Consider the following 16,715-nt stretch of genomic DNA (forward strand, 5'->3'; position numbering starts at 1 on the left):
ACAGTAATATATATATATATATATATATATATATATATATATATATATATATATATATATATATATATATCTTATAGACTGTATCTCTGTTGCTGCAGCAGCAAAGATTTTATTCTGTCTTGACACTTTGTTTTCATATTTTCGATTACATCCATCCATTATCTACCGCTTGACCCTTTGGGGTGGAAGGTGGTCGCTGGATCCTATCCAAGCTGCATTCGGGCTTAAGGCGGAGTACACCCTGGACAAGTCGCCATCTCATCGCAGGGCCAATACATTCTTCCATTAAATTATCTTGTTTACAGTGTGTTCTACCTGTCAACTGTCACTTTAGCATCTTTGTTTTCTACCTGTCAACTGTCACTTTAGCATCTTTGTTTTCTACCTGTCAACTGTCACTTTAGCATCTTTGTTTTCTACCTGTCAACTGTCACTTTAGCATCTTTGTTTTCTACCTGTCAACTGTCACTTTAGCATCTTTGTTTTCTACCTGTCAACTGTCACTTTAGCATCTTTGTTTTCTACCTGTCAACTGTCACTTTAGCATCTTTGTTTTCTACCTGTCAACTGTCACTTTAGCATCTTTGTTTTCCACCTGTCAACTGTCAGTTTAGGCTGCTTGTTGGCTCCTCATCACCACTTCAAGATGGCGGCCCAATTTCTCGCATCACAGCAGCCAATGCTGCGTCTACTTAGAACATTTCTGCGTCCAGTCCTGACACACACTCCTCCACGCATGCGCCAAAAGTATGTCACTGCCTTTTACTTTTTCTTTCTCTCTTTTCTTTTGACCGGCGGTGGACATGCCATTTGAAGGCGCATCACCAAACCCTAACCACCAACTGGAATGTTAACATGCATTCTAGTCCAAATGACTCCCAGGTCAGCACAATTAAAATCAGCCATTCATTATGTGTGATTGAGACTTTGTTTTTTGTTCACCAATATCTGGCAGTCACATACCTGGTAACATTATTTGTTATTATTATTTATGTCCTGGGCATGAGGTTCAAGTGCATCCAGCAGTGGAGGCTCCTCTGTGGGTTCTTGGGGCACTAGCAGGTTAAGCCCTTTACTACTGTTACCCCAGGTGGTCCTTGGCAAAGGCCTAGTACCTGACTGCCACCTAGCCAGGGATACGTTAAAGACCTCAACGGCGGAGCAGGCGGAAGACAGTAGATGTAAGAACTACCACAACAGCTGCGATGGCGGGAGAAGGCTGCAGCAGAAAAGGGTCCCCAGTGGTCTTGGACTCCATGCCACTGGATCCTGACCCGATTTTGTCTAGGATGGTGTGGTGACTGTCTGTGCACCAGTCTCCCCACCTTGAACTAAGTCATGTCTAGGATGGTGTGGTGACTGTCTGTGCACCAGTCTCCCCACCTTGAACTAAGTCATGTCCAGGATGGTGTGGTGACTGTCTGTGCACCAGTCTCCCCACCTTGAACTAAGTCATGTCTAGGATGGTGTGGTGACTGTCTGTGCACCAGTCTCCCCACCTTGAACTAAGTCATGTCTAGGATGGTGTGGTGACTGTCTGTGCACCAGTCTCCCCACCTTGAACTAAGTCATGTCTAGGATGGTGTGGTGACTGTCTGTGCACCAGTCTCCCCACCTTGAACTAAGTCATGTCCAGGATGGTGTGGTGACTGTCTGTGCACCAGTCTCCCCACCTTGAACTAAGTCATGTCCAGGATGGTGTGGTGACTGTCTGTGCACCAGTCTCCCCACCTTGAACTAAGTCATGTCTAGGATGGTGTGGTGACTGTCTGTGCACCAGTCTCCCCACCTTGAACTAAGTCATGTCTAGGATGGTGTGGTGACTGTCTGTGCACCAGTCTCCCCACCTTGAACTAAGTCATGTCTAGGATGGTGTGGTGACTGTCTGTGCACCAGTCTCCCCACCTTGAACTAAGTCATGTCTAGGATGGTGTGGTGACTGTCTGTGCACCAGTCTCCCCACCTTGAACTAAGTCATGTCTAGGATGGTGTGGTGACTGTCTGTGCACCAGTCTCCCCACCTTGAACTAAGTCATGTCTAGGATGGTGTGGTGACTGTCTGTGCACCAGTCTCCCCACCTTGAACTAAGTCATGTCCAGGATGGTGTGGTGACTGTCTGTGCACCAGTCTCCCCACCTTGAACTAAGTCATGTCCAGGATGGTGTGGTGACTGTCTGTGCACCAGTCTCCCCACCTTGAACTAAGTCATGTCTAGGATGGTGTGGTGACTGTCTGTGCACCAGTCTCCCCACCTTGAACTAAGTCATGTCTAGGATGGTGTGGTGACTGTCTGTGCACCAGTCTCCCCACCTTGAACTAAGTCATGTCTAGGATGGTGTGGTGACTGTCTGTGCACCAGTCTCCCCACCTTGAACTAAGTCATGTCTAGGATGGTGTGGTGACTGTCTGTGCACCAGTCTCCCCACCTTGAACTAAGTCATGCACAGGCATCCTCCATAAAGGGATACACCCCTACGAGGAAGATCGTCATACTCACTTCGAGTGACCGCCGATGATGAATATTATTTAGTAATATATCTAACATAATCGTGAGAGTCCAGTCCATAGTGGATCTAACATAATAGTGAGAGTCCAGTCCATAGTGGATCTAACATAATAGTGTGAGAGTCCAGTCCATAGTGGATCTAGTTAATAGTGTGCGAGTCCAGTCCATAGTGGATCTAACATAATCGTGAGAGTCCAGTCCATAGTGGATCTAACATAATAGTGAGAGTCCAGTCCATAGTGGATCTAACATAATAGTGTGAGAGTCCAGTCCATAGTGGATCTAGTTAATAGTGTGCGAGTCCAGTCCATAGTGGATCTAACATAATCGTGAGAGTCCAGTCCATAGTGGATCTAACATAATAGTGAGAGTCCAGTCCATAGTGGATCTAACATAATAGTGTGAGAGTCCAGTCCATAGTGGATCTAGTTAATAGTGTGCGAGTCCAGTCCATAGTGGATCTAACATAATCGTGAGAGTCCAGTCCATAGTGGATCTAACATAATAGTGAGAGTCCAGTCCATAGTGGATCTAACATAATAGTGTGAGAGTCCAGTCCATAGTGGATCTAACATAATAGTGAGAGTCCAGTCCATAGTGGATCTAACATAATAGTGAGAGAGTCCAGTCCATAGTGGATCTAACATAATAGTGAGAGTCCAGTCCATAGTGGATCTAACATAATAGTGAGAGAGTCCAGTCCATAGTGGATCTAACATAATAGTGAGAGTCCAGTCCATAGTGGATCTAACATAATAGTGAGAGTCCAGTCCATAGTGGATCTAACATAATAGTGTGAGAGTCCAGTCCATAGTGGATCTAACATAATAGTGTGAGAGTCCAGTCCATAGTGGATCTAACATAATAGTGAGAGTCCAGTCCATAGTGGATCTAACATAATAGTGTGAGAGTCCAGTCCATAGTGAGACCAGCAGGAGATCACCTTGAGTGGAGACGTGTCAGCATCACAGAGACGTCCCCAACTGGTGCACAGATGAGTGGTCCACCATGGGTCCGGACTTCGGACAGCCAGCGCATCATCTGTGGTCACCTGATCTGTAGAGCAGAAAAGAAACGGCAGATCAACTGGTCTAAAAGGAGGTCTATTTAAAGGCTAGAGTATACAAATGAGTTTTAAGATGGGACTTAAATGCTTCTACTGAGGTAGCATCTCTAACTGTTACTGCTAGAACCTTCCAGAGTCCCGGAGCCCCAATAAAAAAACACTCTTTGGCCCGCAGACTTTTCCATTGACCTCAAGAGATTTGTGAACAATACCTGAGAGGAAAACTTCTTTTGTGTGGGTAGTAAAGTTGGACATCTTTGAGTTCCACTCATGAAAAATGGGAGCAAAAGCCAAAGTGTGGTGTTGATATTTGTGTTGATTGCAGACGTAACAGCAGCTCAATTGTCACCTGACTCTTCTTTCTCACCTTGGGGTTGTTCTGACACACTAGCCAGGCTTTAATCTAGCTTTGCCTAAAAGGATTATCAGGCTTTGCGTGTGAGCGCCAGCAGCATCTTGGAACCTTCCGGCTGCAGCGTGGATGGCAGGGATGTAATCATCTCTGCAACTTGCCCTGACTTCATGGATTCAGATCAAGAAGCTGAGGTCTTGTCAGAAGATCCTTTGGTGGCAGAGGAAGAAGAGGAGAAAGAGGAAGAGGATGCAAAGATCTTCAATGCCTGGATGCAGCGCTACAGTCGAGAGCGGGAGAAACAACCGGAAGAGGAAGTGAAGGAGCAGGCGGAAGAGAGAAGAGCTGACTGTCTTCATTGGAGGCGACGCTCATCACTGCCGTGTTCGGTAATGTCTCACTTCTCTCAACACACGCTCAGCATCCATCAGTGTCTCATTTGCATCTTTGGCTGTGGTGGACATGTCCCTGTAGAGGAGGGACACCCTGTGGGGGAAGACGCAAGGTGAGCAAAAAAGCATGCAAAGCAAAACATACAAATTAAATTGAATGGCCAACAACGCTGAGAACATGAGAGGTGGGAGGGGCTTACTGCAAGACTACTTTCATGTCCGTCTCCTAAGATCTCAGATTAAAGTCACTCACCTTGTCTGTTCCCAAAACCTTTCATGACCTTACCTTTTTTTGTGGCAGTAATGTTGCAGACTGCGCTCACAAACACTGCACACCCTCGTGTACTGGACTGGATTGTGTGAGACTATGTGTGTGTGTGTGCCTTCCAACTATTTCATTGTGTCCATTCAAGCAGATCTGGGCAAAACAGGGCCAGCGGGCCTCATGCGGCCTGTTAAGACTTTCAATCTTGTCGACCATAAGACCTCCGAATTCAGGGGGTGGGGTTGGGGGGGCAGGGTTGGGTGGTAACGGGGGTGTATATTGTAGCGACCCGGAATAATTAATGCTGCAAGGGCTTCTGGGTATTTGTTGTGTTGTGTTTATGTTGTGTTATGGTGCGGATGTTCTCCCGAAATGTGTTTGTCATTCTTGTTTGGTGTGGCTTCACAGTGTGGCGCAAATTTGTAGGAGTGTTGGCGTTGTTTATAGGGCCACCCTCAGTGTGACCTGTATGGCTGTTGACCAAGTATGCCTTGCATTCACTTTTGTGTGTCTGTACAAGCCGCATAAATTATGTGACTGAGCTGACACGCTATTCGTATGGAGAAAAAGTGGACGTGACGACAGCTTGTAGATGGACGTTAAAGGCAGTACCTTTAAGGCACGCCCCCAATATTGTAGTCTGAGTAGAAACTGCGAGAAATTGCTAGAATGGTTGCCCCGGGAGATTTTCGGGAAGGGCACTGAAATTCGGGAGTCTCCTGGAAAAATGGTGAGGGTTGGTAAGCCTTTTGAATATTCCGCTCCAAATCTCTTGGGCAATATCCGTAGATTCTAGGTCACTTCTGTACTCTGACCATATTTAAGATCAGTCCTACTGGAACTAAGCAAAAATTGGAAAGAGACATGATGTTTAACTTCCACAATCCTTGTGTAAGACCACAACACATATGTGTAGCTTTTTTATGCATTTGAAATTGTCAATGTTTATTAAACAATTAAGTCAACAGATCCAGGGTCATCTGTTGCACCAATTATACCCTCTCTTAAAACATCCAGATGTCAAGCCGGGACATAGATTTGGGTTGCTTCTTCAATGCAGAGAGGATTTGGAACGAGTCACGCGTGGATGTGAGTACAGTACATGATTACATTTATTTACATACTAAATAAAAAAAAAAGGTAAAACAAAGGGCGCTCACAAGGAGGTACAATACAAGGCTATGAAACACAAACAGGAAACAAAAACACTTGCTCGATTGCATGAATAACATGAACTATAAACTAAAACAGCACGATGGCATGGCTATATGCAAACGAAATGGAATCTTATGAGGCGTGGTCAAAACAATCAAAATGTGGCAAGGAAAGGTAGGTGCGTGGTCTTGAGGTATGTAGCAAGTAGGCAAGCAGTAGCAAGTAGTATGCAAGCAAAGTTCCCAGGCCGAAGAACCGAAAACAAATGATTTAAATAGTGACTATGATGATGAGAAACAGGTGCGGGACTGAGGGCAGGGGCATGACTTGGAGACCAGGTGGAAACTAATGCGTAACTATGGAGACAAACAAAACCAGGAAGTGCAAAACGGGAAAGGAGAGTCCAAAAACGAAACATAAACATGATCCAACATAAAAGTGATTACCAGGCATGACAGCAGAAAGCTCCAACAATACTACTTTTACATGTCGTGACCTGAAATGAGCCAAATATGAGTGATCTGTTATTATAAGCGCCAACGCAGTTGTACGTCATCCTCTCAAAGCTGGCATTGGTACCCACCCCTTAAGAGGAGGGTTCCAGACCTTCTCCCTAGCCAGAGGAAGAGCTGTAGACCAGTGGCCTAAGCTCCAGCAGAAGTTAAGGATGGGTGGATGGAGCTTTGGACAATGGTTGTTGCGCCTTTCTTTGTATTTCCTTTAAAGTGTTTTTTAAAGCACAGAACATTGTTGTTCCAATAGTTCCAACAGATAAATTGTCTTTAAGGCATAATCAAAGTTTCTAAGGTAAAGGTAAACAAACTGTTCAACTGAAGTAAACGGCACAGAAAGCTTGATGTTGTGTTAAGCCAGTCACTGAGGTCGAGTGGAACCGAGGCAATGATGCATCGATACGGCACGTTAGCCCTCCCACATTGTGATCCAATAATCTCTCAGATAGCCGGTCTTGGTGAAAGACCAGTTGTCGCCCTTGTCCTAATTACTGCAGTCGGTACCCAACCTTTCCCACTTTTCTTTACCGTCTTTGCTAAGGGCTGCCTTGTTTGTTACATCAGCCCTTCGTATGCTGTGAGAGTTAGATGGCTGAGAAGACGTAACAATTACCCCTTCTGACGGTCTGGTAGAGACCTATAATGTCCACGGCCACTTTTACATGGGCGCCCACACCAGGGCCTGCTGGGACCTGCAGGAACACACAGGTGAGACCTTCCACACGGCGCACAGTGTGTCCTTCACGTCATTTCTGCAACACCCCCAGGGAAAGCTCTGGCAAAGGGGGCAAAGGGGTTTTGGCCACACCAAAGTGTTCGGAACCAGCCGCTTCATGCATGACGTTGAGCATAGTCTCTTGTAGACTTCTAGTGATGACCACCTATCACCTACTCCATGCTCAGTGAGACAGAGTTCAGCCACAGTGTCTCAAACGTGGACCACAAGCCTAAGGTCACCTTGTTCAAGGAGAATACCTTCTCCCAAGACAGAGGTCACTGGGACTCCACCTACCTATTTGTCTCTTCCTGGCTCCCGCCTCCACTCATGCTCCCTCTGTATGAAGATGCTGTCTACTACCTGCGCTGCTTGCCACTCCGCCGTTCTCTTACTCCTACTTGCGGGTCTCTCTCTGTTCCACAAGAACCTCCACTGGTCATGAAAACTGACACAATAACTAGAATGGATGGATATGTATTGGCTCCGTCACGCTGTCAGCAGTCGAGGAAATCGAGGGTTATAGATGTGGCCCAGGTGTGTATGAGGTGTGGCAAAACACAGACTTACGCACATTGCAGTTCTATTGAAAAGCTATATTCACAGCGTCCCGTTATTTCGTATTTTAAATATTTAATCAATTTTTTTTATTTTACTTATGACCAAGGGCAGCATCGTGTAGCCTGAAATGTATTTGTGGCGGACAACAAAATTAATGTATGTATTAATAATGTTTGAGTGGTATACTGGGGGCGGCGTGGCGCGGTTGGTAAAGTGGCTGTGCCAGCAACCTGAGGGTTCCTGGTTCAATCTCTGCCTTCTACCAACCTCGTCACGTCCATTGTGTCCTTGAGCAAGACACTGCACCCTTGCTCCTGATGGGTGCTGGTTAGGGCCTTGCATGGCAGCTCCCGCCATCAGTGTGTGAATGTGTGTGTGAATGGGTGAATTGGGTCAAAGCGCTTTGAGTACCTTGAAGGTAGAAAATTGCTCTACAAGCATAAGCCATTTACCATTTACCATTTACCATTTACCATTTACCATTTACCATTTGCAGAGTTTCATTTTCAGGCAAGATGCACCACTTGTGAATACATTTGAACCAAATCAATAAGAGTCTGTTCAGATCGGGAAGATGCGATACAAATACACATTTCGGTTGGTTTCAGCTGGTTCTAATGAATCCATTTGAATTCCAACACAATTGGTGTGTGCAGACCACTCTCTCGACCATGCAGCTGGCCGCTCTCCAGTCCTGCAGCCAGGAGGCACCTGTGACCGCCAAGACTCTGTTGCGGCGATCCTCCTCTCGCCGCCTCCTGCCATCGCAAGAGGACCTTGTTTCCACAGCGCCTGTTGCTGAGCGAAGGCCCTCTCTCATTCCTACAATTCCAGAGGGCTTTATGCCTGACAGAAAGAGTCAGTTTAGGAGACGCAACACCAGGTCTTTGGTGAGTAGTGACAATGGCAACTTATCTCATCAGTTACTTTCTTGTCTTGTTTCAAAATATTACCGCAGACCACAAACAATAAACAAGTCAATTAGGCATGGTTTTGCCTTTTTGTGGACCTATTAAGTAACGTTAAAGTGCTCTTGAGCTCGGCGTTAGACCCTCAAATCCCTTGTGGTCCACTTTGCTTGTGTGAATGGGTTCTTGATGTGGTTTAATGCGTGCAACATGAAATATATAACACAGAGTGTGTGTGCGTGTGTGTGTTTCAGAGCGACACAGACAGCATGTGTCAGATTTGCCACAATGACCTGAGTGGAGGATCCGGTGGCCTCACGGAGTTGCCGTGCACACACACCTTCCACCGAGAGGTAAGACGATACTCAATCCATCATCAACTTCAGGCTGAAGGTTAAAACAGAAGTTGATTATTTGAACACACTTCCCCTTTAATTAGTGTGCATGAAGGAGAGTTTGGGTAAATATGTGTTGCTGTTGTTTCTTTCAGTGCATAGAGGAGCGGCTGTGGAAGAAACAGTCATGTCCCACGTGTAATGTTCGAGTCTTGGCGCCACAGCAGGCTGACGATTGGAGCTCCACCAAGGTCTTGGTGCCTTGAGACCTCTGAGAACACCCTCCAACAAAGACCCAAGCCTAAAAGTGACAAACGCCATACGCTGTGATCACTACGGGAAAGAGAACATCCGAGACCACGCTGGCTGGCTGTGTTGCTAAATGGCTGCTGCAGAGTCGCAGTGACATCATTACACCTGTAATATTATTTGCAATAAAGTTAGAGAGGGAGACTGACTCGTTTTTGAAGCAAAATTGATTGATCAAAATATCTTTGCAGTGAATTCATGGTGTATTCAAAGTTTCGGGACAATAACAGGTGCCAACAGGTAAGAAAATGGGTTTTCAAACTCTTCACCCAGGCCAGCATTTTCAAAAGTAGTCAAAAGTATGCATGAGGGCAAAACACATCGAAAAGTATGACTTTGTATACTCTTTGTTATTCTTACAGCCAAACGTCTGTTTGGTTCTCTACCTGACGGTTAGGGCTGCAACTGTTGCCTTCATCAGGGGTTGTCAGCAGAGGTAAGCCACACCTGTCAGGTACTTAGACTTAGTGAAAGTCTAAGTCTAAGTACATGTAGAGATGTAAGCCACACCTGTCAGGTACTTAGACTTAGTCAAAGTCTAAGTCTAAGTACATGTAGAGATGTAAGCCACACCTGTCAGGTACTTAGACTTAGTCAAAGTCTAAGTCTAAGTACCTGTACAGATGTAAGCCACACCTGTCAGGTACTTAGACTTAGTCAAAGTCTAAGTCCAAGTACATGTACAGATGTAAGCCACACCTGTCAGGTACTTAGACTTAGTCAAAGTCTAAGTCCAAGCACATGTACAGATGTAAGCCACACCTGTCAGGTACTTAGACTTAGTCAAAGTCGAAGTCCAAGTACATGTACAGATGTAAGCCACACCTGTCAGGTACTTAGACTTAGTCAAAGTCAAAGTCTAAGTACATGTACAGATGTAAGCCACACCTGTCAGGTACTTAGACTTAGTCAAAGTCTAAGTCTAAGTACCTGTACAGATGTAAGCCACACCTGTCAGGTACTTAGACTTAGTCAAAGTCTAAGTCTAAGTACATGTACAGTTGTAAGCCACACCTGTCAGGTACTTAGACTTAGTCAAAGTCTAAGTCTAAGTACATGTACAGATGTAAGCCACACCTGTCAGGTACTTAGACTTAGTCAAAGTCAAAGTCTAAGTACATGTAGAGATGTAAGCCACACCTGTCAGGTACTTAGACTTAGTCAAAGTCTAAGTCTAAGTACATGTACAGTTGTAAGCCACACCTGTCAGGTACTTAGACTTAGTCAAAGTCTAAGTCTAAGTACATGTAGAGATGTAAGCCACACCTGTCAGGTACTTAGACTTAGTGAAAGTTTAAGTCTAAGTACATGTAGAGATGTAAGCCACACCTGTCAGGTACTTAGACTTAGTCAAAGTCTAAGTCTAAGTACATGTACAGTTGTAAGCCACACCTGTCAGGTACTTAGACTTAGTGAAAGTTTAAGTCTAAGTACATGTAGAGATGTAAGCCACACCTGTCAGGTACTTAGACTTAGACTTAGTCAAAGTTTAAGTCTAAGTACATGTAGAGATGTAAGCCACACCTGTCAGGTACCAAGATAAACACACAGGTCTGGTTAGAAGAATAACAAATTGCATAAATATGTGAAGACCTTCTGAACCTATTTGGATTCATGAGTTTTAATAGTAGCAACTGACATAGCCTTTCCACTACAAAGCGTTGTGGGTCATATTTAAAAAACTCCAACAAAACACTCAAGGAGGTCACCATGGAGGTAAAGAAGGTATGAGTTGGATGTGTTCTTAATATTCAGTGTTTTATGCTTACATCCTACTTCCTACTGTAGGGTCCTCACGGTGTGATACACAACAGTCACAGTTGGGCTTCAGGTTGGAGCTTGAATTGAGGTTTTAGCCAAGAGAAGTGTCTTTTATCATTTCCTGGTAATATTGTAAATCCCACATCTTTTCCCCGTGTGCACATGACAGTGTTTCCATGACAACCAACGCCCAGCTGGGGTGTGCAGAGAAGGTGTCTTGTGTGTCACAATATTCTATTTGTGATTTCCCCTGAATATTCAGCTTTATTGCAGGTTGGACTGTATTTTTACATGTTTATCAAGTTACCTGGCTTGACTGTAGTAACTCATTAGATGACCATAGTCACTATTTAGATGACCATAGTAACTACTTAGATGACCATAGTAACTACTTAGATGACCATAGTCACTACTTAGATGACCATAGTAACTACTTAGATGACCATAGTAACTCATTAGATGACCATAGTCACTATTTAGATGACCATAGTAACTACTTAGATGACCATAGTAACTACTTAGATGACCATAGTCACTACTTAGATGACCATAGTAACTACTTAGATGACCATAGTAACTACTTAGATGACCATAGTAACTACTTAGATGACCATAGTCACTACTTAGATGACCATAGTAACTACTTAGATGACCATAGTAACTACTTAGATGACCATAGTAACTCATTAGATGACCATAGTCACTATTTAGATGACCATAGTAACTACTTAGATGACCATAGTAACTACTTAGATGACCATAGTAACTACTTAGATGACCATAGTAACTCATTAGATGACCATAGTCACTATTTAGATGACCATAGTAACTACTTAGATGACCATAGTAACTACTTAGATGACCATAGTCACTACTTAGATGACCATAGTAACTACTTAGATGACCATAGTAACTCATTAGATGACCATAGTCACTATTTAGATGACCATAGTAACTACTTAGATGACCATAGTAACTACTTAGATGACCATAGTCACTACTTAGATGACCATAGTAACTACTTAGATGACCATAGTAACTACTTAGATGACCATAGTAACTACTTAGATGACCATAGTCACTACTTAGATGACCATAGTAACTACTTAGATGACCATAGTAACTACTTAGATGACCATAGTAACTCATTAGATGACCATAGTCACTATTTAGATGACCATAGTAACTACTTAGATGACCATAGTAACTACTTAGATGACCATAGTCACTACTTAGATGACCATAGTAACTACTTAGATGACCATAGTAACTCATTAGATGACCATAGTCACTATTTAGATGACCATAGTAACTACTTAGATGACCATAGTAACTACTTAGATGACCATAGTCACTACTTAGATGACCATAGTAACTACTTAGATGACCATAGTAACTACTTAGATGACCATAGTAACTACTTAGATGACCATAGTCACTACTTAGATGACCATAGTAACTACTTAGATGACCATAGTAACTACTTAGATGACCATAGTAACTCATTAGATGACCATAGTAACTACTTAGATGACCAAATGAACTACTTAGATGACCATAGTCACTACTTAGATGACCATAGTCACTACTTAGATGACCATAGTCACTACTTAGATGACCATAGTCACTACTTAGACGACCATAGTAACTCATTAGATGACCATAGTAACTCATTAGATGACCATAGTAACTCATTAGATGACCATAGTAACTACTTAGATGACCATAGTAACTACTTAGATGACCATAGTAACTCGTTAGATGAGCATAGTCACTACTTAGATGACCATAGTAACTACTTAGATGACCATAGTAACTCGTTAGATGAGCATAGTCACTACTTAGATGACCATAGTCACTACTTAGATGACCATAGTCACTACTTAGATGACCATAGTCACTACTTAGACGACCATAGTAACTCATTAGATGACCATAGTAACTCGTTAGATGAGCATAGTCACTACTTAGATGACCATAGTAACTACTTAGATGACCATAGTAACTCGTTAGATGAGCATAGTCACTACTTAGATGACCATAGTCACTACTTAGATGACCATAGTCACTACTTAGATGACCATAGTCACTACTTAGACGACCATAGTAACTCATTAGATGACCATAGTAACTCATTAGATGACCATAGTAACTACTTAGATGACCATAGTAACTACTTAGATGACCATAGTAACTCGTTAGATGAGCATAGTCACTACTTAGATGACCATAGTAACTACTTAGATGACCATAGTAACTCGTTAGATGAGCATAGTCACTACTTAGATGACCATAGTCACTGCTTAGATGACCATAGTCACTACTTAGATGACCATAGTCACTACTTAGACGACCATAGTAACTCATTAGATGACCATAGTAACTCATTAGATGACCATAGTAACTCGTTAGATGAGCATAGTCACTACTTAGATGACCATAGTCACTACTTAGATGACCATAGTAACTACTTAGATGACCATAGTCACTACTTAGATGACCATAGTCACTACTTAGATGACCATAGTAACTCATTAGATGACCATAGTAACTCATTAGATGACCATAGTAACTCATTAGATGACCATAGTAACTCGTTAGATGAGCATAGTCACTACTTAGATGACCATAGTCACTACTTAGATGACCATAGTCACTACTTAGATGACCATAGTAACTACTTAGATGACCATAGTCACTACTTAGATGACCATAGTCACTACTTAGATGACCATAGTCACTACTTAGACGACCATAGTAACTCATTAGATGACCATAGTAACTCATTAGATGACCATAGTAACTCATTAGATGACCATAGTAACTACTTAGATGACCATAGTAACTCGTTAGATGAGCATAGTCACTACTTAGATGACCATAGTCACTACTTAGATGACCATAGTCACTACTTAGATGACCATAGTAACTCATTAGATGACCATAGTCACTACTTAGATGACCATAGTAACTACTTAGATGACCATAGTACCTACTTAGATGACCATAGTAACTCATTAGATGAGCATAGTCACTACTTAGATGACCATAGTCACTACTTAGATGACCATAGTCACTACTTAGATGACCATAGTAACTCATTAGATGACCATAGTCACTACTTAGATGACCATAGTAACTACTTAGATGACCATAGCCATAGTACCTACTTAGATGACCATAGTAACTCATTAGATGAGCATAGTCACTACTTAGATGACCATAGTAACTACTTAGATGACCATAGTAACTCATTAGATGACCAAATGAACTACTTAGATGACCATAGTAACTACTTAGATGACCATAGTCACTACTTAGATGACCATAGTAACTCATTAGATGACCATAGTAACTCATTAGATGAGCATAGTACCTACTTAGATGACAATAGTAACTCATTAGATGAGCATAGTACCTACTTAGATGACCATAGTAACTAATTAGATGACCATAGTACCTACTTAGATGACCATAGTAACTCATTAGATGACCATAGTACCTACTTAGATGACCATAGTAATTCATTAGATGAGCATAGTACCTACTTAGATGACCATAGTAACTCATTAGATGACCATAGTACCTACTTAGATGACCATAGTAACTAATTAGATGACCATAGTACCTACTTAGATGACCATAGTAACTCATTGGATGACCATAGTACCTACTTAGATGACCATAGTAACTCATTAGATGACCATAGTACCTACTTAGATGACCATAGTAATTCATTAGATGAGCATAGTACCTACTTAGATGACAATAGTAACTCATTAGATGAGCATAGTACCTACTTAGATGACCATAGTAACTCATTAGATGAGCATAGTACCTACTTAGATGACAATAGTAACTCATTAGATGACCATAGTACCTACTTAGATGACCATAGTAACTACTTAGATGACCATAGTAACTACTTAGATGACCATAGTAACTCATTAGATGACCATAGTAACTACTTAGATGACCAAATGAACTACTTAGATGACCATAGTCACTACTTAGATGACCATAGTCACTACTTAGATGACCATAGTCACTACTTAGATGACCATAGTCACTACTTAGACGACCATAGTAACTCATTAGATGAGCATAGTACCTACTTAGATGACAATAGTAACTCATTAGATGACCATAGTACCTACTTAGATGACCATAGTAACTACTTAGATGACCATAGTAACTACTTAGATGACCATAGTAACTCATTAGATGACCATAGTAACTACTTAGATGACCAAATGAACTACTTAGATGACCATAGTCACTACTTAGATGACCATAGTCACTACTTAGACGACCATAGTAACTCATTAGATGACCATAGTAACTCATTAGATGACCATAGTAACTCATTAGATGACCATAGTAACTACTTAGATGACCATAGTAACTACTTAGATGACCATAGTAACTACTTAGATGACCATAGTAACTCGTTAGATGAGCATAGTCACTACTTAGATGACCATAGTAACTACTTAGATGACCATAGTAACTCGTTAGATGAGCATAGTCACTACTTAGATGACCATAGTCACTACTTAGATGACCATAGTCACTACTTAGATGACCATAGTCACTACTTAGACGACCATAGTAACTCATTAGATGACCATAGTAACTCGTTAGATGAGCATAGTCACTACTTAGATGACCATAGTCACTACTTAGATGACCATAGTCACTACTTAGATGACCATAGTCACTACTTAGACGACCATAGTAACTCATTAGATGACCATAGTAACTCATTAGATGACCATAGTAACTACTTAGATGACCATAGTAACTACTTAGATGACCATAGTAACTCGTTAGATGAGCATAGTCACTACTTAGATGACCATAGTAACTACTTAGATGACCATAGTAACTCGTTAGATGAGCATAGTCACTACTTAGATGACCATAGTCACTACTTAGATGACCATAGTCACTACTTAGATGACCATAGTCACTACTTAGACGACCATAGTAACTCATTAGATGACCATAGTAACTCATTAGATGACCATAGTAACTCGTTAGATGAGCATAGTCACTACTTAGATGACCATAGTCACTACTTAGATGACCATAGTCACTACTTAGATGACCATAGTCACTACTTAGATGACCATAGTAACTACTTAGATGACCATAGTCACCACTTAGATGACCATAGTCACTACTTAGATGACCATAGTCACTACTTAGACGACCATAGTAACTCATTAGATGACCATAGTAACTCATTAGATGACCATAGTAACTCATTAGATGACCATAGTAACTCGTTAGATGAGCATAGTCACTACTTAGATGACCATAGTCACTACTTAGATGACCATAGTCACTACTTAGATGACCATAGTAACTCATTAGATGACCATAGTAACTCATTAGATGACCATAGTAACTCGTTAGATGAGCATAGTCACTACTTAGATGACCATAGTCACTACTTAGACGACCATAGTAACTCATTAGATGACCATAGTAACTCATTAGATGACCATAGTAACTCATTAGATGACCATAGTACCTACTTAGATGACCATAGTAACTAATTAGATGACCATAGTACCTACTTAGATGACCATAGTAATTCATTAGATGAGCATAGTACCTACTTAGATGACCATAGTAACTCATTAGATGACCATAGTACCTACTTAGATGACCATAGTAACTCATTAGATGACCATAGTACCTACTTAGATGACCATAGTAATTCATTAGATGAGCATAGTACCTACTTAGATGACAATAGTAACTCATTAGATGAGCATAGTACCTACTTAGATGACCATAGTAACTCATTAGATGAGCATAGTACCTACTTAGATGACAATAGTAACTCATTAGATGAGCATAGTCACT

At 41.9% G+C, this 16,715-nt stretch overlaps 1 protein-coding gene across 1 annotated transcript; it reads left to right on the forward strand.

Moving 5' to 3' along the window:
* Nucleotides 1–4,000: 4,000 nt before the first annotated feature.
* LOC133544226 (uncharacterized) lies at nucleotides 4,001–9,219 on the forward strand. Its single transcript, XM_061889369.1, has 4 exons — nucleotides 4,001–4,314; nucleotides 8,182–8,415; nucleotides 8,688–8,786; nucleotides 8,924–9,219. Exons 1-4 carry the CDS (start codon nucleotides 4,096–4,098, stop codon nucleotides 9,032–9,034), a joined length of 663 nt encoding a protein of 220 aa, XP_061745353.1. The 5' UTR covers nucleotides 4,001–4,095; the 3' UTR covers nucleotides 9,035–9,219.
* Nucleotides 9,220–16,715: the final 7,496 nt, after the last annotated feature.

Source organism: Nerophis ophidion, linkage group LG27, assembly GCF_033978795.1.
Source record: "Nerophis ophidion isolate RoL-2023_Sa linkage group LG27, RoL_Noph_v1.0, whole genome shotgun sequence".
Lineage (NCBI taxonomy): Eukaryota > Metazoa > Chordata > Actinopteri > Syngnathiformes > Syngnathidae > Nerophis > Nerophis ophidion.

What these genes read in the sequence shown, in the direction of transcription:
- LOC133544226 (XM_061889369.1), top strand. Translation starts at nt 4,096, where the DNA reads ATGGATTCAGATCAAGAAGCTGAGGTCTTGTCAGAAGATCCTTTGGTG. An exon ending in GACGCAACACCAGGTCTTTG is followed by an intron (nt 8,416 to 8,687) that starts GTGAGTAGTGAC and finishes TGTGTGTTTCAG; the next exon opens with AGCGACACAGACAGCATGTG. An exon ending in CACACACCTTCCACCGAGAG is followed by an intron (nt 8,787 to 8,923) that starts GTAAGACGATAC and finishes TGTTTCTTTCAG; the next exon opens with TGCATAGAGGAGCGGCTGTG.